Raw genomic sequence first — 23,177 nt, 5'->3', positions numbered from 1 at the left:
TAGTTAGTATGATTAATTGATCTTCCATTTTGGTTTTAAACTGTGTTAAATAAACAATAGGCAATAACGGTTATGTGATTTATTTTAACAATGATATTTCAAAACAAATTAAAAAAGATATGTTAACAATTAAAAATACAAGATGGTTGTATAATTTATAATATCCTATTTTATTTATAAATCCCACTTTTTCACACATGTTACAATTATTTTGTTAAAAATCACTTGATTACTAAATTAAACTACCCCAATAAAAATATATTAAATAAATGGCAAATACTATTTGAAGTCTATAAATCTGTATTCTACTGGCCGAATTACAATTATTTCTGTTGCAAGTGAAACAGCGCGCGTCGCTGTGGCCTCTCGCTCGTTCCACAGCTTTTAGAGCGAGACAGACTGAGTCCACCTGGACTCTGGGGATGCATCCGCGTATAACATCCACGGTATTGCCAACTGGAAATAAAAGAAATTGTTAGTTTAACTTCATGTAGTTTTTACGTAGTTAATGAAAGTTTAAGTCCTAATAACCAGATTAACCGGAACTCTATTTTCAACTCCTGTTTGTAATATTATTTGTAAATTGTTATGCAATACACTTTTCGTCAGTCGCGAGACTCTTCACATCTAGTGTCATGTAGCGGTACTGATAAATCGGCTACTTGACGCTAGATGTCGGCTACGAAAATAATAAGCGTTTTGGTAAGGAAACTGATGTATGGAGTGAGTACTGTTTACTTATTTCTCTATCGTTCCGCCAAAATTATTAATTAAATCGGCTAAGTTTAATATGCAGCCATTCCTCTTATAAATAAAAACCGGCCAAGAGCATGTCGGGCCACGCTCGGTGTAGGGTTCCGTAGTTACTCTTCCGTCACAATAAGCTAAACTGGAGCTTAAAGTATAGTAAATTGTTAACCAAGGGATGAAACGGTACCTTTCACCCGAGTTAAACAAATAGGCAAATTTGCATAATCAGTACCTAATTAAAGAAGTCTTTTTACTATGAAGGGAAAACTTTTTGCGATAACTCAAAAACAGCTAAAATGATCATGTCCGCTATAGTTTTCATTTAATGTCTTTCTTAAGCTCTACTTCCACGATTTTTTTTCATATTTTTTGGACCTATGGTTCAAAAGTTAGAGGGGGGGGGGGGGACACACATTTTATTTTTCTTTCGGAGCGATTATCTCCGAATATATTCACTTTATTAAAAAATGTTTCTTGAAAACCCCTATTCGTTTTGAAAGACCTTTTCAACGATGCCCCACACTATAGGGTCGAAGCGAAAAAAAAAATTCACCCCCACTTTAAGTGTAGGGGAGGTACCCTAAAAAAAATTAAATTTTTAGATTTTATTGTACGACTTTGTGGGCTTTATTGATTTATATATCCAGGCCAAATTTCAGCTTTCTAGCACTAACGACCACGGAGCAAAGCCTCGGACAGACAGACAGACAGACGGACATGGCGAAACTATAAGGGTTCCTAGTTGACTACGGAACCCTAAAAACAGTCTTGTTATCTTAAACTAACGGTTGCTACCCCCTAAATTCTAAATGGTTTTCCATGTCATGAAATTTATTCGTCACGAGTGTAACCTTTTTCAACATTTGCTCAATTATTTTACATAGGCGTTTCTTCTACGCATTCCAGTTTAGTAACGTAGATGTCATATATTAAAGAGAAAAAAATAAAAGCCTCCCGTGACTTATGAACCAGCGCCTGTTTGACTAGATTTGTTATTATTCCTAATGCTACATGACTTAGGAGAAAATGATGAGGGAATATCTTTATACCAAGTCGCTACTCGCATGGATGGAAATGGATGTCATAGATTGCTTGTACATTTTGGACTTTACCCTGTTTTTAGTAGGGTAGGATTTTGTGGGCAATCCCGGGCTATCAATTAAACTCTTATAATCTTCAATCAACTTGCGTACTTGCCATCTGGAGTCGCTACCATCTTCAGACAGTTGAAGTTGAAGTTTCTATATAGATAGATACCTTGGCGTCGGTGGACAGTTGTCCGATAGTGATGCTCGAGATTGTCGCTCACCATTCACTTAGTTGGAGTGGAATTTTATTGGTGAGCCCCGGGCATTCGAACTTTGATTATAAATCATCAACAAACTTACAAGACTTGTCATCTGGAGTCGCTACCATCTTCAGGCAGTGGTACTCTATAGGCACCTTGGAGTCCGTGGACGGTGGCGGATGCCCTAGATTGTGTATCCACTCGGCAGTGACCGAAGTGCTGGGGTGGCATTGTATGGGTGAGCCAGGAAACGCGGCGTCGTCTGGATGGCAGCCGAGGCAGCGTTGTTGGAAGCAGCTTTCTGTCGTCACTGTTGAGGACAACAACTTTGAGGATGAGGAATAGTAATGTGAGAATATGTTTTGCTGACCGTCGATGTGTTGGTGATAGTTTTCGCGAGGGTGACGAATATGTATGTATGATATGTAGAAAATTTTGAACGTAAGTTCGAAATGACATAATATAACTTAGGTATAAGTATAGAAGTAAGACATTGTAATGCCCTCACAGGGTAGCATGTACTATTCCTAAGAAATTATATTTAACACCATGTATCCTGATGCATTACTGTACATGTATACAATAAATAAATACAAATACAAAATATTAACGCAGCTTCATGATCCACGGTAAAATGTTCTAGTCAACGTATCGTATCATTGCAATAGCGCGATTATTTAAATCAAGATGTGATGTTTATTATGTTTAAAGTTCAGTAGTAAATTAAAGATGACAAACTTCAATTTATAAATTAACCTTAAGCTATGGATTAGATTCCCATATAAGGGGCCTACCGAAAAAAAACTGTAAATTTCACATGAAAAAAAAAACTGATGCAATTGATAAGAAACTAAGTTTTTTAGAATAACTACAATAAAAAGCTACTTTTAATTTAGATTATTGTCCGTTTTTAGGGTTCCGTAGCCAAATGGCAAAAAACCGACCCCTTAGAGATTCGTCATGTCCGTCTGTCTGTCCGATTATGTCACCGCCACTTTTTTCCGAAACTATAAGGGCTATACTGTTCAAACTTGGTAAGTAGATGTATTCTATGAACCGCATTAGGATTTTTACACAAAAATAGAAAAAAAGCAATAAATTTTGGGGGTTCCCCATACTTGGAACTGAAACTCAAAAAATCTTTTTTCATCAAACCCATACGTGTGGGGTATCTATGGATAGGTCTTTAAAAATTATATGAGGTTTCTAATATAATTTTTTTCTAAACTGAATAGTTTGCGCGAGAGACACTTCCAAAGTGGTAAAATGTGTGTCCCCCCCCCCCCCCCGTAACTTCTAAAATAACAGAATGAAAAATCTAATAAAAATATATGATATACATTGCCATGCAAACTTCCACCGAAAATTGGTTTGAACGAGATCGAGTAAGTACTTTTTTTTTAATACGTCACAAAATAAAAAATAAAAATTTTTTTCGTCAAACCTATACGTGTGGGGTATCTACGGATAGGTCTTCAAAAATGATATTGAGGTTTCTAATATCATTTTTTTCTAAACTGAATAGTTTGCGCGAGAGACACTTCCAAAGTGGTAAAATGTGTGTCCAAAGTGGTAAAATGTTGAACGAGATCTAGTAAGTAGATTTTTTTTTAATACGTCTTAAATGGTACGGAACCCTTCATGCGCGAGTCCGACTCGCACTTGGCTGCTTTTTTTATGTAGGAGTGATAAGCAGCTTCCTACCGCACTCAGTGGCAGCTTTTTACGGAGCTGATTTTCATATTTGCCTGCATCAGCCCATTACCTGCTGATATTTTTAAAGTTTATTGGGTGTTTTGTTTTCTCCTTCCCTCTTAAAACACACTTAATTTGTATTGTACCGAGTCGAGCGGCACTGCAGGACGTTTGGTGCTCTTGCTCTGCTTTTCATTAATTACCAAATGCGAATTTTTGTACGAAGGAAATTGTATAGATTTCGACTTAGCGTAGAATTAAATAATGCAAATTTTCGATTACTTTAGCTATCCTCGTAGTTAGCTTAGCTAGCTTTATAGTTCGTTGCACTATAACCGCATATGTATCCCTGTTTTTACGAGAAATATGACAGGCATATAGGTACTTCGTTTCGCAAGTTCTATTATCACTTGTTCCTAGAGGTCTGCCGCTTCGAGGCCTCTGTTCAAGAGACAACACTAAAACTGTCTGTTAAACTAGTAATTTATTATGAAATACCCGAATCTTCGAGGTAATTTTAAGTGTTTCGAAATCAAGCATGTAGGATGTTGCAAATTTTCATGCTAATTGACAAAGACCACTTTTCAGTGACCTATTCTATTCACGTCTACTGTAAGTTTTGTGTAACGTCGCAGAGCGTAACACCAGGGGCTCATTTCTCGAACAGTATTAGACTAATATTATTAGTCCACGAACTGTCAAGTTGTATGGGTTACCATGGCACCACACTAATAATAATAGACTAATACCGTTCGAGAAATAGGCCCCATAATTATTTATATTGGAATATATAATATTCTATCTTTATCGCGGTAAGAAAACCGTAGTCAATTTTACATCTTAGAAACAAAATTATAGCCGTATTAAATTTATAGTTTTTTTTGGCCTTATTATACAAATATACTTACAGGGAGCTTAACACTGTGGAGCAGCATTTAAACGACTCGGATTTCTAAAGGTGTGCCTATTTTGGCTCTTTTATTCGAACATATTCTTTAAAACAACGTTACCCAATTAAGCTGGGATATGCTTTTAAATTAGGTATTTACCTAACCATAAATGCTGACGTTTGGCCCGATAGCCCTGAGGGCGCCAGGATACCGTTTTTTTAAATTCGAGTTCAAATTGTGCAGTTGTTAACCAGTAACATTGATGCGATTAACATGCGCATAACCAAATCCAGGAGGAATTTGGTTATGTTGTCGGTTTAAATTGTAAAATGGTTTATAAAAGTGATCCTGTCCTAAACGGGTTGTTGTTAAGAATCGATCGCTTTCAGACAAGGGACAGCTTTGTTTTAAAGCCTGTATTTATTAAGTGGTGTTTTGGTGAACTTATTCTCGGTTCAGGGCCTAGGTCGAATCGGAAAGTGCTCATCGATCACTTTGATCAGATAATGTTTATCTGGAACTTTTTGTATAAGGGAACCATTTGCGTACTTACAAGTGTCAGCTTTGTAAATTTTTATCTTCATAAGTCTGCCAGTAATGATCAAGGTAGATTTACTCTTCCATTAAATAATAAATATAAAATCTCAAACGCATCTAAATTGATTGAGTATATGTAAATTAATATTAAATGTCATTATGAATTATTTGACGTAATAACTACTAAGCACTTAAAAGCAGGCATCCGTTCACAGTAGGTATTTATCCCGTTTTCTTAAGGTTATTATTAATTTATGGCGTGCGAATGCTCGTTTATCTTCCTACCGCCCTTTTACAGGTTTACATAATGATACCCGCATCCGTATCTTAGGATTTCACGAAGAATTTGGAATGGAACCCTTGAAATTGGAAAGAAACCCACTGCACCCAGGTGAGACCTTAGTGCTATTACTCTATACTGTAACAGAAGTGCACGAGCGATCGTGATTACCAATTTGCGCCCCAGAATAGCTCCCTCATCACCGACTCGCCATGGCGACTTGGTATCGATCGACATTTGACTCCTAGCCTGTTCTTTACAATGCTTCGTTGGCGCAACGCCTCAAGCGAACCAGTTTTGGTGTGATCTACGTTTACGCATAGTAATCACGGATCTTAAGTTATACTAGGGACTTCGGACGAGTTCGAGCTCACAGTTAAGAGAAGTTGTTTGCAGTTTGCGAATTAGATATCTGACATTTGCCCGGTCCCTGCATGTCCAATCTACCTTTACTTGTCCGTAACTGATCGGCGTGCTCGCTTGTAATGACCACTCCGGAGCGCATTTTACGTTTGTTTTAACCGCCGCAATCATATGTCATTTTCTCGCGTTTCGCGCCATTTTACCGGTCATCAGCCCGTCGTTCCAATACAGGCGCGTACGCTACGTAATTATTGAAAGCGAGAGAATCCGCTCTCGATGCGTCGGTATGCCGAGCCCAGAGCCGACCACTTATTTAACTCGATCATTCGCTTTTCTTTCACTTTTCTCCTTTTGGATTTGACGTATAGCGTAATTAAATGAATGGCGACATGACCCTTACCTATCTACTTACTATGTTGCGGTATGATTTCCCGGAAAGACCGCAAAGTATCATCTTGTTTTGTCATAGAACACTGACAGCGAAACTAGTCTATAATGAGGCGAAGTGTTCCAATAAGGACAGTTGTACACGCGCCACAATGCCAGCGGCTTTTCTATGATCTGGAGAAAGTTGCCATAAATGTATGAATTTATATTATAGCGAGCAGATTCCTAACTTAGTGCTTCGTATTAAGATCACGCAAGCATCCTTTTTGCTTAAGATTTTGAGGTCTACTATAGTTTATGACAGAATTCAGATTATTGTTTTCGAGAAAACCTGTTTACCTATTAACCTTATCGTTATTATAGGTTTAGATTTCCCACTCACATGCTTTTAGTAGCTGTAGCTACCAGCTGTCACCCTTATTTTATTAACCGACTTCAATTTCATAGGAGGTTCTGTATTCGGTTGTGGCTATTTTTTTGTAACTAATAGAGTTTACCGAAAAATATCAATTATCGACATCTCTGCTGGCCCCGCAGCATGGTTGCATTTTTATCGCCTGGTTCTATGCCTGTCACTTTCGCACTTACATACTTTAGAACGTGAAAGGCATGGTGACGTGACAGGCGATAAAAATGCAACCGCTGCTGGACAACTTATCAGTGATTTCTTTCTCGTGATTTAGGAACAGGTATCATATTTTCTTTAAACTTTTTTGCAGATTTCGGATTTTCTCAAGTTGTGCTGCATCACCGACAAGTTAGGTACATAAACAAAAGTTATTACATTTCTCATTGCTCAAGTGTATTTTTTCACTCGATCCATGCGCGTCATATCGAACCTACATTTGTCTCGCTGCTCATTTTTAGCTCCAACAGTCTGTCCGTGGTCTTAAGTTGGTGGTCAACCGGCGATGCGTGAAGAGCAGCCGGTCGCCCGGGAAAGTGGATGATAGGCGTCTGACATAATTGTGCACGGATAAGTGCGTGCACCTTCCATTGTGGCCGCGGCTTTACTGCTTTAGATAGCGAGCTTTCTATAGTACAGACACCCAATGTCAACTAAGTAGAGGGAGCGATCTGAATGTGACATTTGTAGTTGGGAATAAAATGAGCATATCTGACATTACTTTGCAGGGGTGCGTGAACCTAAAATTGGGTCTACGGATAGCGACTTTACTACAGTGGAGGACCTGACTCGTACCTAAATAAGTATACAATAAAACTAAAGTAACTAAAAGGACACTACATATAGACAGAAGACAAAACAGCGCGGTAAAGTAATTGCACCTTCCATTGTGACCGCGACTTAGATAGCGAGCTTTCTAGGTATAGTAGAGACGCCCAAGTCAACTAGAAGGAACAATCTCAATGTGACAATTGTAGTTGGAATTAAAATGAGCGTCAGGGATAAGTGGGTCTTTTATTGTAGCTACGGATATTCCTAGCGAGTTTTCTATAGGTGGAGGTACCAGCTAAATAGAAATAAGACTTAAATACATTTACTGTATTAGTAATTATAAACAACAGTACAGAAACAGATAAGTAAGTGCAACCTGTATTGTGGCTGCATCTTTAGATAGCGAGCTTTCTACAATAGAGGTACCTACCAGAAACGTAACTAATAGAACGAGGAGAGTTAGGTACCACAATATAACAGAATTACTTAGTTGTAATTGTACTTAGCTAAAATACCCATCTGATCTAGGTAAGGTATACTGATTGTCCATACTTTCTCCAACTCCCTTCAACCTTGTTTTAAGGCAGAAAAGGGCGCATAGAGCTTTCTATGGGCTGGGAGGCACCAGAAGTTAACTACTTATAGAATGAGCAACCTGGACTTGACAGACGTGTTTGAATTGTCAGTTAACGGTTAGGTTTATCGAAATTGTTCTTTAAAGTAACTTGTTAATTACTTTCAGTGTACTACTTGCTGAATAAAGAAAAACAATCACAGAAGAGTGCAGAAGCTATAGATGGGAATCTAATTGTTCAGGTATGTAAAGTCGAGGAAATTGATTCTTTAGCAGGTTGTGGTTTACTTTACACTGGAAAGCTCATAGCATAAGTATGTACAACCAAATTTACTTGAACCGCAAATTGCTAAAGAATCAATTTCCTCGACCGTACGATAACGATAGCAGTTGGCGATTCAAAGCACTTTATTGTGTTTCAAAATACTGACTGATGTCTATCGGTTCCATAAACTGCAAGCTGTTTGTATACCATCTGTACGAATCATAACAACGCAGTAGGTAAGTTTCGTAAAACAGGAATTAGGTATGCTTAGTCCAAATGCGTATCTATTTATACCGCCGTCACCGACTCAGCAGTGACCCAATTCATAAACAAACGACGATCAGCATAAAATCCCGTGCCCACGCGCATGTCGACATGCTCGGATGCTCATTGACAATGTAAATACGTTTGTCAACAGTTGAATAAATAAATATTTATTTAGCAGTAGTTGCTGGACGGGATGAGCCGGTACAATGCATTGTCGCGGTCGTAGGCGATAGTTTCAGAGTGCCGACAAATGGAATTGTATTTCGTGATATACATAATATTACCCAACGGATGTTACCGTGTTTACCCTACAAAAACCATTGTAAATAAACATATTTACAATGGTTTTTGTAGGGTCATCATTTTGTAGTGGCTCTGTAAAGAGAGAAAGAGGGAAGAGATCTAAGATTAAGTACTATTTAATCTATTTATTAAGTAAGTTACGTTATTTTATTAGCTGCAGTGTGACTCCCCAATGATTAGCAGTGATTTTATATGGCCTTCCTTTAATTTTATAGTTTGTCCAAGGTAGCTACTTACCTACCTGCAGAGATTATATACAAGTAATTATAATAAAACAATGTTATAAAAACATCCTGGAATAAATCGTGGAAGTGTTATCATAAACGTCAAATGTCTATAAAATTATGACGTATAAAATAGAGAGTAGAGAAAGAGAAAACATTAGAAAGAATCCACGGCTGTTTATTTAGTCACCCGCAATAATTTACGGGGTGAATAAATAGACCATACTGAGCAACTTTTACTATGGGACCAAGTCCGAAATCGCGAAGTCTGACTAGAGCTCACAATTGACCAATCAACACTTTTTTAAATACGGAAATGTATAGAGAAGGGATAAAACTGACACTAATACGAGTCTGTCATGTCGACCGTTTTTTGAAGTCAAAAATGTATTCTGTCGCAGGATTTATATCATATTTCAAAAAAACATTTATGTTAAGGTCTTTGTTCAAAGCCGTTTCTTCGAGTAGATACCGCTTATCGTTTTATCAAACAAATGTAGAAATTTTATCTATCTTTTACAAATGAATGCAACTTACCATACGGTACCAATCCAACCACACTAATCACTATAAACACTAACATTTTTGTCCACGATACAAAGTTTTTTTTTACTAACTGACTAACATTCCTCCTATCACCAAAGCATTTTGTTTCACACTATCTACGCTGCACTATTTTATCTTTGTTCGAGTTTTGTTATCACTAGCACCATAATTTACTCGGACAATCTTTCGAGCGTTTTTGGGACTGTGTACTTTATAAAGATAGTAAGATACACGTAATTCAGTTGCGGTTAGCAGTGACAGTGGAAGACTACTGTAGTTTAGGGAATACACGCAGCAGATACCAAAATAAATCGTATCTGGAGTTTTGATTAGCCCGCATGAACATAGGTATACACTCGAATAAACGGATTGCGATCTTTGGCCTGCGTAGTCTAGTTATTGAAATCCATTTTTCCAGTCCATAAGGACTTGTTTTACACACGGATTTAGGTAAATGATAAAGTTTGGTGACATATGTACTTTAGTTTTAGTGCTGAACATCTACAAACCCTAAAATAATACCTACGTGTAAGTATTTTCCGTTAGGGTCTCCCCAAACCAGTCGACGCGGAGTCGGCTTTCGCCGAGTGTTTTACACCACACTATTCGCATTTAGCCGATCGACCGTCTCCGCGGTTGGACACCTGCGTTTAGCAGTCTCATCCTCCTTGCGGCCGTAGAGACGCCCGATCGCCTGCGACTTGCTATCGCAACAGTTGTAAAGCGACGGTCGGCTCTCCCGTGCTCCGTCCTGCCGTCGAGACGTCAGACAGCACACGTACAGCCGTTGAGTCCGACGAACAGATGTAGGACAGCGGGTGATCGGCAATCGTAAATCTCATTTTTGGAGACTGGTTATTAGTAACAACCTGAGTTTGAAATTGAACAGACCTGTAAGATTATTTTCCTTGGTAATTGTTACATATTATATAATAACCTGTGATGATGGATATTTTACGTAGACGGGCATGGAAAAAAAGGCTTACCAGCATTTTTATCGTAGCCTACTTGTTGGAAGAGCTAGAACAGCAGCAAAAGCGGAGGCGACCGTGGGTTGATTCTTTGTGGCAATATAGATTAAGTGAAGGTGAATTTAATTTACGATATCCTCGTTTGAGACTCGATCCAAAAATGTTTTACGATTATTATGGCCGTCATCGGCTCTGTTCGGCCGTCGTCAGCTATGTTCGGCCGTCGAAGACGCTAATCGGCTTCCGCCAGCTCTGACCGGTCTTTATCGTAGGTACTCGGCCGTGATCGGAGCCGTTCAACTCTTTCCGGCACCGTACGGCGGTATAAGGAGATTTATGAATGCGAACGTGTGCGGTAGGCTGCAAACAGCGTCGTACGAATGCGAACAGCTTTACGGCAAAACGCCATTTTCCCGTCGAAAGACGTCGTTTCGCGTGGGCCGAGCCGATTTACGACTTATTCGCTCTTATTGCGTTGACATAAAGCTTTTTCCGTACGCGATTTGCCGAAACGGCGTCGACTAGTTTGGGGAGACCCTTAGAGTTAGATAACTCTGCAGCGATCTTGATAGCATAGACTGTGCAAGTGTTATTTTAAACGTCAAACTTCTATGAAATTATGACGCATAAATAACACTGACACAGGTTATCTTGGTCTATCTTTATGATGATGATTGAATATATACTTAGTATTGATTTTTATTAGTAGGCAATGTTAATACCTGATGCAAGTACCTACATACACCCGTTGAACAAATTTTATCTGTTTAACGTAGGTATAGCAGGCTTTTACCAATATACTATGTTATAAATTTCATTAGAAGGTTTTTACCAAAATGTAGCTATAATGAGACCAAGATGCACTAAATACCCAAATCGTGCGTAATTTCCGTGTGGAGTGCGATCGGTTCCGTAACATCGGCGGCGTGGGCGGTAATGAATGTGCCAGCATTATTCGCTAATTAAAACCATCAGTGGGCCGCATTCAGAAACGGATAATCCATATCGATGTAATACGAAGACTGCGGCTTAATAACCTATGTGGTCTTACCTTCCTTCCTAGCGCAAAGGTTGTCCATCGCAGTTCAACGCAGAAACGCAGCAAGCGTGATGGGCACTTTTGCGTCGGGTGCGATGCGGGGTGGGTTGTTCGAATAGTTTTTAGGGTTCCGTACCCAAAGGATAAAACATGACCCTATTACTACTTAAGACTCCGCTGTCCGTCCGTCTGTCTATTTGTCCGTCTGTCACCAGGCTGTATCTCATAAACTGTGATAGTTAGGCAGTTGAAATTTTCACAGATGATGTACATCTGTTGCCGCTATAACAACAAATACTAAAAAAGAGGATAAAATTAATATATAAGGGGGCTCCCATACAACAGACATGATTTATTTGCCGTTTCTATAGATGATGGTACGGAATCCTTAATTCGTGCGCGAGTCTGACTCGCACTTGGCCGGTTTTTATAGAGTTGTTTAGCGGCCCGATTCGAAGAATGATTAAGACACGTTTAAGATCTTGGAAAGATCTTTAAAAGATCAATAGGTAACTAAACGACATGTCAAAATTGACGTTTATTTCGATTCCGCTATGATCCCAATAAGATCTATCTACGATATTTTTAACGTCAAAGTGACATTGGTTGCCCGAATCGAGCTGCTTCTGTCAATTATACGACATACAAACGATACCTAAATGAGAACTTATCTAAACCAGACCTTATCGTTATCGTATCTCATTCTTCGAATCGGACCGTAGGTTTAATTTATAGTTAAATTTTTGAAAATAAATATAGTTTTACCAATGTTTTATATGTAATAGGCTGATAGGCCACTTCCATAGATGGTACCGCGTGCGCCCGTGAGGGACAGAACATACGTTAAGTTTATTGATAGATTATTTCTTAGTTCTTAAGTATATTTTAATTATTGTTTTTAAATAAATTGGTTTTTTATGAACTTATCGGTAACGGTTCTGGGGTTAAACCCTGGTAAGATCCTTTACGGTGTATGTGTTTTTTTAACATTTTTTTCGATATCAGTATTGGCGCGACGCTTTCGCAGACATTTAATAGTGATTTACAACTTGCATGCAGTCAATACGTTCTCGATATAATTTTTAACGACAAATACACTTTCGAGAATAAGATCCCATGCTCGAAATAGTCAAAATACTTCCAAAGTTAATAACCTGCTCGGCATTTTCGGGAGACACCTTTTGGCGATTTACACGGTCTAATGATTTCAAAGACACCGATTATCGATTCAAGATGCCGCCGGGCAATAAAAACCAATTACCTACTACACATTTGGTAATAAAATTAATCACGTTTAAATAGTCGTCTCTTTGATTTTGGACTGGTAGTAGCTGATTTGTCAGACGGGTGACCCGCGGTTTCCACGTTTTTTTTAAAAGCTAGACGGTTATTCCAAACGCTATCGCTATCGTCTCAGGACCTCCGCCTCTGATTTAAGTGCATAGGCCACGGCCGCCCCAAAACCGCCTTTTCATACCTACAAACGTAGTCCTCATTTCCCTCTCTGGATATTAACATTATTAAAAATATTTTGACACATTGTTGTACATCATTATCAACCACGGTATGCCCCTATGTTTGATTTTTCCGAATCTTTATTATTAAAAAAGTTAGGAGCATTTTAAAATTTGTTTGACACTCCTAATTTACACAAATAAAAAAAAATAAAAAAAGTTCAAACATAGGGGCATAGCCGTGGTTGATAATGATGTACAACGAAGTGTGTCAAAATAGTTTTTAATAATACATTTAATACATTTGGACCCGGGTACGTCCTTAAACTACGTCCACAAGAGAGGTATGAGCATTGTGGCATAGCACAGCGGATGTCATTCCAGATCTAGAGCAGAGCCCAACTGGGGAAGTACCTCCACCTTACAGAAAACCGCTGCCAAATAACACTAGACCCTTTTTTTAAAAATACTACGTCGGTGGCAAACAAGCATACGGCCCGCCTGATGGTAAGCAGTTTCCGTAGCCTATGTACGCCTGCAAGTCCAGAGGAGTGACATGCGCGTTGCCGACCCTAAACCCCTCTCCCCCTCGTTGAGCTCTGGCAACCTTACTCACCGGCAGGAACACAACACTATGAGTAGGATCTAGTGTTATTTGGCTGCGGTTTTCTGTAAGGTGGAGGTACTTCCCCAGTTGGGCTCTGCTCTAAATCTGGAATAACATCCGCTGTGCTGTGCCCTACCACACAAAGCGAGATGACATTCTCAATGCCCATACCTCTCTTATGGACGTAGCTTAAGGACCCTACTCATAGTGTTGTTCCTGCCGGTGAGTAAGGTTGCCAGAGCTCAACGAGGGGGGGGGAGGGGGTTAGGGTCGGCAACGCGCATGTAACTCCTCTGGAGTTGCAGGCGTACATAGGCTACCGAGACTGCTTATCATCAGGCGGGCCGTATGCTTGTTTTCCACCGACGTAGTATAAAAAAAAAACATCAAAATATGTAAAAACATTTTCCATAATGTCAATATCCAAAGAGGAAAAAGGGGACTACGTTTGTATGGAGAGGTGGCCGTGGCCTATTTTCGTAACTTAAGTTATTAGGGCTTTATCACACCGCCGATCTACTAGTGCACTAGACTGCAATGGGATCGGCAAACTTTTGAGAAGAAGAACCAACCGCAGTTGAAATCACCAGTTTTAGGTTGTTAAAATCAAGGAAACTGAAATATTGTTTTCTCAAGTTGTCAAAGGGCACTCAAGCTTAATTTAGAAAACTAAGATCCCAGATTATTTTTAAATGCGCAATAAATTTTTTGCATATCTATAAAATAACTCGATAATTAGATACACACTTGTACATCATTTTCACTTTTAAGACTATCTAATATCTATTATGCTGATCCAGCAAGAACTTCTTTTGGTTGTAGGCATTGACATTTGACATATATACCTATATGTAAGGACGGGCCTTACGGGCACTAAGAATGATGCTAGTTCAGCGGTGTCACTCACAAATTTAGTTAGGGTGCACGATTGGCTCGAATTCGTGTGCGTAACACCGCTGTACTGGCCCCATTCTTATTACGAGTACATATTTCAATGGTTGTAGGTTGGTAGGTATATATTGTCAAAGGCTTCTCAAAGTCAGTCGTAAAAGATATATGATATAACCATTACACACAGGAAAATATGTGTTAGTTATATTTTCCTCATAAACTGACGTAGTTCTCTCCAAATTAAGAGTCTTCTAGACATTTATATGCTATTTAAATTGAAAACGTACAACGAAGGTATGTCGCAAACGCTGGCAAATATAGTTGGCGACATGACAGTTCGGGATATCGGATTAATACTTATTTATCTCCCAGTGCCACAGTTTGTCGTGTATTTTGCAGTTCAGACAAATGCCGACAATGTTTGTTAGTTATAGCGGCAATCTTGTTGATATTCTTTGATAGCTCTCAGAAAATACGGTATGTATTCGAGCGTAAATATCAGAGAAATATTCACATACTTAAACAGAAGGAGAAATTAAAATAAGGCATGGTACTAAGTTTATGTTTATTATGCTGGGAGGCTATGATTTAGTTTTGGCGGACAGTCAAAATTCAAACAAGGTAGATAGGTAAGGTATAAAACTTATGTTTCTAAATGAAACCTTCTCATTTTAACATGAATTATCCAAATCAATAGGTGCATATTTGTATGCTATGAAATCATTATCAAGTCATATTTAAGAGTTAGACTTTTGTCGGTGGTGCGATTTCCATGTATGTCGATCTTTTCTTTGACAGCCTGATGCGACACGACGTTGAGTTTTCCTTTACTTGACATCGTCATGTCGTAACAAGAAGTGTCCAAGCATCTTTCTTATAGGTATTCTGTTTTCAAATACGTATTTTTATTCAATTTATTGTACAGAGCTGTGAGATATGTGGACTATGGCCGCAGACATCGCGAAGTCGTGTCGGTATGTAGTAGTCGCGGATGGTTCTGATAGATAACCGACATCCAGATGGCCCAAGTGTTACCATTTCTCGCTTCATGTCAGGGATAACCTTGCGCGTAATCAAAAGCTATATTGTTTTCGATCTCAGCACGTACCTACAGTTAGAATTAATTTAGATATTCAATTAAACACACACAACAACAACAATTTACAATTAGAGTAGGTAATCAGAACAAAGCGCCTGGTATTTTTTTGACACATTAGTTTTAAGAGGAAATGTCGTATTAGTAGTAAATATCTAATATATCATTCATATATTATTTTGTGTAAGATTGTCCCCAAATATTTATTTTATTTTATTCATTATCGTTGTACAAGTATCGTAGTCACTGAACGACATTATGTTAAAAAATTTAATCGTGTAGGTATTCTAACGATTAAAATGTCATTGTAGATCTCAATACTTATATAAGTAGGTACATTCGTTTCGTTAAAACCCGTCGTTTTTTATAGAGATCTTTAATTCGAGTACAGTCAAAGTAAAACATATCGACACGGACAAGGGCCAAAAATATATATACACCACCTCATTGCCTATGCGTAAAGGTAGTGTGTACATATTTTTGGCACTTTTTCCGTTTCGATATTTAAAACTATACCTTTATAGGCACAGTACCTAGTTTCAAGACAGTTTTAAACCATGCACACTTAGTATTATTTGCCTAGTCATCATACCTATGTGCCTAGTGAGTATGCACATATTGCACATCCTTATATTTTGTATTCACTTCACCGTAACTGCGACCTGCTTCAGTACGCACATTGCCATTATAACACTTCTTGCCGGCTTTAACGCATGTCAAACAACTCAAGGCCCATCTTGCCCATTTTAGGGATAATAGCTTAAGCATTTACCCCGAGGTGTAAAGTTATGATTGTATCCATTCATATATCAAATCGTAATCACAGATCACCAGTTGATTGACGTGCATGTCGTATCTATACATCTAGGTGTACGAGAGCGTACATTACATATTGCTAATCAATGTATCAGATGATAGAGTTCCATATAACGAATCTTTATCATTCGATCTTTGGCTTAAGTGTTTTTGAGCGTTATAATTTAAAGGCGGCATGGCTTTCACTCAAGAGGACCAATTAATTTTTGACCGAAACATAAAGCGTCCGATAAATTTCTTGAAAACGCCGACGTCGATAAGAGGAACGGGTTCAGGACGTCTTCCGTCGAATAAAAAGGTTTATTTATCTTGGACAATTTGTTATTGCCACTCGTCTTGCCTTCCGGTAGCCGTGTAATTGAATCTTCTGGTTTTTAAAGATTTATTACGTTCATTTGATTGAGCTACCGTCTTTTGATTAGAGACGCTGTTTATATATGCCTCTTGATTACGCCGGTATGATGTTTTTTTGGTTTTACTCTCTTAATTGATTTTGTTAATCACGGTCCGAAAACCTGTCGGAGCTCAATGACCTTTGTTTATGATTGTTTGTCAGGACATGTTACAGTTTAGTGCAGATCGTCTAATCTCGGTATGCGAGTGTCCGACAGCCGACACAGTGACCCGCCGATACGATCCGCAGGACGCGCGATCGCGTGAGATACTCACGCGCACGTCCGCGCTGCCCTCACGATCCTGCGCCGTTATTTTAATTTATCTTCTTTCCCCTCGTTTCTATATCTTCACTCGAACATTCGCCGACTTTTATTCATTAAGCGCTAAGGTTTGCCATTGCTTTGTTTAGTCTAACCATTATTGTTTGGCGCTATAGGAATATTATTTATTTATTTAATCTGTATTGCACAAAAGAAAACCTTACAGTACAAAAGGCGGACTTAATGCCATGAGGCATTCTCTACCAGTCAACCTTTAGGCAAATCAGAGAAATTGTGGGCGGTGCTACTTTAACAACAACAACCAAATATAATACAATAACATACCATACATACATAATACATACATACATATAAATATACAAACTTATATTACTTATAATATATACACAAATAACGACAAAACATATAGAGCTCACACATACATTATGAATTTTTCATTCTGTTAGCAAAGAAAGCACGTAAAGATTTTTTAAATGCAAACTTATTTTGAGCATTTTTGATGTCCTTTCCAAAAAAGACGGACCGCCTGCACGGAAAACGAATTCGACATGAAATGAACCCAGTGCGGTGAAGAGGGATGGATAGAGACATATTTCCGGGAGAGCGAAGTTGACGGTCGCTGGTAACGCCTTAGTATTGAAAAAAAAAAACTTGAGGTATTCAGGAGAATGTGGATCATTTAACACAGAAAAAAAAGCGGCCAAGTGCGAGTCGGACTCGCGCATGAAGGGTTCCGTACCATTTAAGACGTATTAAAAAAAAATCTACTTGCTAGATCTTGTTCAACATTTTACCACTTTGGAACTGTCTCTCGCGCAAACTATTCAGTTTAGAAAAAAATGATGTTAGGAACCTAAATATCATTTTTGAAGACCTATCCATAGATACCCCACACGTATGGGTTTGATGAAAAAAAATTTTTTTTAATTTATTGACGTATTAAAAAAAAACTATTCACTAGATCTCGTTCAAACCAATTTTCGGTGGAAGTTTGCATGGTAATGTATATCATATATTTTTTTTAGATTTTTCATTCTGTTATTTTAGAAGTTACAGGGGGGGGGGGACACACATTTTTTCACTTTGGAAGTGTCTCTCGCGCAAACTATTCAGTTTAGAAAAAAATGATATTAGAAACCTAAATATCATTTTTGAAGACCTATCCATAGATACCCCACACGTATGGGTTTGATGAAAAAAAATTTTTTTTTAAATTTTTATGACGTATTAAAAAAAAACTACTTACTAGATCTCGTTCGAACCAATTTTCGGTGGAAGTTTGCATGGCAATGTATATCATATATTTTTTTTAGATTTTTCATTCTGTTATTTTAGAAGTTACAGGGGGGGGACACACATTTTTTCACTTTGGAAGTGTCTCTCGCGCAAACTATTCAGTTTAGAAAAAAATGATATTAGAAACCTAAATATCATTTTTGAAGACCTATCCATAGATACCCCACACGTATGGGTTTGATGAAAAATTTTTTTTTTTTTAATTTTTATGACGTATTAAAAAAAAACTACTTACTAGATCTCGTTCGAACCAATTTTCGGTGGAAGTTTGCATGGCAATGTATATCATATATTTTTTTTAGATTTTTCATTCTGTTATTTTAGAAGTTACGGGGGGGGGGACACACTTTTTACCACTTTGGAAGTGTCTCTCGCGCAAACTTTTCAGTTTAGAAAAAAATGATATTAGAAACCTCAATATCATTTTTAAAGACCTATCCATAGATACCCCACACGTATGAGTTTGATGAAAAAAGATTTTTTGAGTTTCAGTTCTAAGTATGGGGAACCCCCAAAATTTATTGTTTTTTTTTCTATTTTTGTGTGAACATCATAATGCGGTTCATAGAATACATCTACTCACCAAGTTTGAACAGTATAGCTTTTATAGTTTCGGAAAAAAGTGGCTGTGACAGAATCGGACAGACAGACGGACATGACGAATCTATAAGGGTTCCGTTTTTTGCCATTTGGCTACGGAACCCTAAAAAGAGTACACAATAAGTATACGAGCATTGCGTCGTTGACGGATGGGGAGCCAGCCAAACTGGGAACGAAAAGATGAGACATGATCATATTTACGAAGGTAAAAAATTAAGCGAATGCAGTTATTGAGTAGCCGATCCAATTTGTCGACAAGTTCTTCATTTAAGTTCGGATAACACATATCACCATAATCAATAATGGGCAGGATAAGGGAATTAATTAATAAAACTTTAGTTTTGATAGGCAGTAAGTGCTTAAATTTATTAAGAGAGTGAAGGGAACCCATGACCTTTCGACTGATATCAGTAACCTGTGCTCTCCAACTCAGAGTACTATCTAAAAGAGCACCCAGATCTTTAACACTTTGACTGAACCTTATTGAAGTGCCGTCAAAACTTACTGGTGTTATCGCGTCTATTCTTGCAAGCTGTCTGGAACTACCGATAACAAATCTCTGGTACTTGGAAGGATTTACAATAAGTTCGAACTTTTTTGACCACTGTTGGATATGTGAAAGGTCAAGGTTAAGTTTGTCAATGCAAATCTGAAGGTCAGTCACGGGGCACTGGTCGTAGAGTTGCAGGTTATCAGCATACAGATGGTAGGTACAGCAAAGGTTAGGTGTAATGAAGTTAATAAAGGCGGAAAATAGAAGTGGGGATAAAATTCCTCCTTGAGGCACGCCAGTAACCAGGTCACACCAGTCAGACAAGGATCGGTCAACTCGGACTGCCTGCTGGCGGCCCCTCAGGTAGGCTGCGAACTAGTTAAGGGTTGTTTCCGAAACGTTCATGTGATTGAGCAGAGCAAGGAGAATGTCATGGTCAACGGTGTAATATTAGTTATTAGTGAGGAAAAAAAAGTTTCATAATAACTCTTTTTTAAAAGTAGACCTTAAGGCTGCGTTTTCACCAAAGCTGCACGAGGTAACTGAGCGTAGAAATGGGCGCCGACCCCTAAAATCGCGGTGGCGTGACAATATTTTGAAGACCTTGGGATGGGATGGTTCTTTAAAATCTTATTGTATTTTTTTATGATATAAGAAGGCAAACGGGTAGACGTATCCTCTAATGGTAGCGTCAGACTAAGCTAAGCATCGAGGCAGCGATTTTGATCGCCCAGCCATTGCAAGTGTTAAGTAAACGTCATAATTTCGTTTTCGTCAGACGTTTAAAATAACACTTGCACTGTCTGGGCTGTCAAAATCGCTGCCAACTTATCTTGGCTTGACTCTAAGCGATTACCGATGCGCGTAAGTACGTTGCCGGTCTTTAATACGGGAATATGCTCTTTTCTTGAAGGTTTGAAGGTCGTATCGGTCTAGAAATACCGCAGGCGATTGAGGAACGATCGAGGCACGCATGTTACTGGAGAAAACTGGATGCGGTCCAATTCAAAGCTCGTTCCTACTGGGGTAACCGTCCCCAGAGATGAGAACAGTATTTTATGTCTGGGCGAACCTGCGCCTCATGAAGGAGGCCAGCGCGCCGCGGATGATCGGCGCGAGGATGCGTAGCGAGGATGTGAATGTTTCTAATTCTATTTAATGTCACTAATTCATACGAACCAAGTAGGTATAAATGAGTTTTACCTTTAAAATACTGAAGTTTAATTTAGTATTTTTGTTTAAGTTTAAAAATATTTTATTTGATTACTTTAATAGAACCGTATTTCCCCCGAAGGGTAAAAAACGGATATTTAGGTTCCTGCCGAAGCTTGGACCACTTATGAGATAACACCCTTGTAACTCAGCCCTAATCGAGTGAATTTCTCAACTAGCAGCGCTTTGTAGAGCATTTGTAGACAACTCTAACGTTAACTACTAACGACCCCACTACAATACAAATCCTCTTTATTGCACAACCTCAAAATAACATTTACAGAGAGACATACATATACATGAAGACAGAGGTGACGACAAGCGGTCTTATCGCTAAAGAGTGATCTCTACCAGACAAACTTTTGGTAGCAGAGAAGTGATAATATTAGTTTACCTATTTAGGAGGTGCAAAAAACTAGATTAGAAACTACTAGCTCTAAAGAATAAACTTATAAATACTAAATCTACCCAATTTTTCAACTCATATTGATATATCAATATGACTCTACATATGTCTCTACATATGACTCTACATATGTCGTTACACATGACTCTACATATGACTACATATGTCTCTACATATGACTCTACATATGATTCTACATATGACTCTACAAATGACTCTATTTATGTCTCTACATATGACTCTACAAATGACTCTATATAGGACTCTACATATAACTCTACATATGACTCTACAAATGACTCTACATATGAATCTCGATTTTCCACCTCGACCTCGCTTTTTTGACCTCGTATGATGATCACCATGGTAACACACACCAGTTATATCCACCGATTAAGACACTTGTGTCAAAATTACTGGCCATCATAGAGTTGTTATCATAAAATAAAACCATATGTAGGTAGATATTTAGGTTCCTGCCGAAGCAATTAAGAGCCACAGCGAAGGGATGTCTTGTGTTGGTCTATGGCAGAGCCGTAAATTAACTGGTATTATACGACACGTATACTAATATTCCTATTCAGAGGAGAGAATGTTCTAAGCTTATTTTCCTTGCCTCCATTTTTCGTTGGGCAAAGTATAATACACATCATGAAGACAGTAATGTTGTTTAGGATCCCCAGAATGTATATTTTTAAGTTCGCTTGGTATATGTCATTGAAAACATAGCAAACAATTCATTATGTATGATAGCCCAAGACCAACACATGCACCCGATCAAATCTGAAACCATCCTCATTTTCGTCAGGTTGAGACAGTTTAACTCTTTAACAGCCAACGTTTTTATAGTCCTACCAGCGTTTTCTGCTTTGTAGAGGAAAGCGGCTACGAACAAAGAACCCGCCAAGTAGGTTTCCGGCACTTCACACCATTAAGTTGGCGACAATGATGATGACGTCCAATAACTGGATCGCACACTGGTCAATATCATGACCATGCATATGTTAAAAGTGAGTCCGACCGTGCAGATAACGAACAATAAAGCGACACCCGCTACCATATAAATGGTAGGCCATGAGGCGATGTTTTAGTCTAACCAGGCAATGCCTAGACTTTGCATGTCATTTCTAAGGACGATATCACAGGATGCCGTAACTCGCCGAGACGCTGGTCATCTTACAGGGCAACGACGCCATGTCGTCTCATGGGGTGACACCATGTCTTCTCATGGGACGACGGTTGTCATCTAATGGGACGACGCCATGTGGCGTTTGTACCCATGTACGTTTTATGACGGTGCCTATAAAACGTACATGGGAGGTCACTGCGTCTCGTCGCTGGGCCATGGGCACCGAGCGGAATGTCACGAAGTTTGAGGTCGAGGTCGCTTGTGAAAATTGTACCCGTGTTCCTTTTTATGACGATGGCTATAGGAGCTCAATACTTCTCGTCGCTGGGCCATGGGCACCGAGCGGAATGTCACCAAGTCTTCTAATGAGATAAAGCTTATGGGAGGATCAACTTTTTAGCGTCACTCGTTGCCATGGTTACGATTAGTTGTCCAGGGGACAAAAGTTCATTGAAATACTGATTTTATGGTACTGAAATGTACTAAACTGTTGTCCCTTGGACAACGGGACAGGATAACAAAACAAAAAAAGTTGATTCACCCTTATCGTCTCATAAGACGACACCATGTCGTCTGCGTCGTCTCATGGGACGACGCATGTCGTCTCACGGGACGACGCTTTTCGTCTCACGGTGCCACGATTGTCGTCTCACGGGACGACGCTTGTCGTCTCACGGGACGACGGTTGTCGTCTCACGAGGCGACGGCATGTCATCTTAAGGGACGACGCCATGTGGCATTTGCACTCGTGTACGTTTTATGATTATGACGGTGCCTATAGGAGGTCACTGCGTCTCGTCGCTGGGCCATGGGCACCAAGCGGAATGTTACGAAAATAATCTTCACGATTTGTAACTTCTCGATCTTTTTTAAACTTGTTTTGTAGACGTTTGCTCGGCTGAGTTACAAAAGCGTACTGAGGAGAAAGCAGCCGAGCACTGGCA

General features: G+C 38.9%; 1 protein-coding gene and 1 long non-coding RNA gene across 3 annotated transcripts; one reads left to right on the top strand and one right to left on the bottom strand.

The window, feature by feature from the left end:
* Nucleotides 1-64: 64 nt before the first annotated feature.
* LOC133526122 (uncharacterized) lies at nt 65-9,781 on the bottom strand. Its single transcript, XM_061862601.1, has 3 exons — nt 9,538-9,781; nt 2,139-2,348; nt 65-456 (listed from the first exon to the last, which is right to left on the bottom strand). Exons 1-3 carry the CDS (start codon nt 9,581-9,583, stop codon nt 233-235), a joined length of 480 nt encoding a protein of 159 aa, XP_061718585.1. The 5' UTR covers nt 9,584-9,781; the 3' UTR covers nt 65-232.
* On the top strand, nt 4,215-21,543 carry LOC133526130 (uncharacterized). Of its 2 annotated transcripts, XR_009800694.1 has the most exons (4): nt 4,215-6,952; nt 7,325-7,462; nt 8,110-8,183; nt 20,400-21,543. It is a non-coding gene; the product is annotated as an uncharacterized LOC133526130 (long non-coding RNA). The 2 variants fall into 2 exon arrangements; XR_009800693.1 differs by having other exon boundaries at nt 4,215-7,462.
* Nucleotides 21,544-23,177: the final 1,634 nt, after the last annotated feature.

Source organism: Cydia pomonella, chromosome 16, assembly GCF_033807575.1.
Source record: "Cydia pomonella isolate Wapato2018A chromosome 16, ilCydPomo1, whole genome shotgun sequence".
Classification (NCBI taxonomy): Eukaryota; Metazoa; Arthropoda; class Insecta; order Lepidoptera; family Tortricidae; genus Cydia; species Cydia pomonella.
This window is presented reverse-complemented; position numbering and strand designations above follow the sequence as displayed.

Coding starts and splice junctions, on each gene's coding strand:
- LOC133526122 (XM_061862601.1), bottom strand. CDS start 9,583: ATGTTAGTGTTTATAGTGATTAGTGTGGTTGGATTGGTACCGTATG. Junction 2,349..9,537: donor GGTTGGATTGGTACCGTATG/GTAAGTTGCATT, acceptor TGTCCTCAACAG/TGACGACAGAAAGCTGCTTC. Junction 457..2,138: donor GACTCCAGATGACAAGTCTT/GTAAGTTTGTTG, acceptor TTTTATTTCCAG/TTGGCAATACCGTGGATGTT.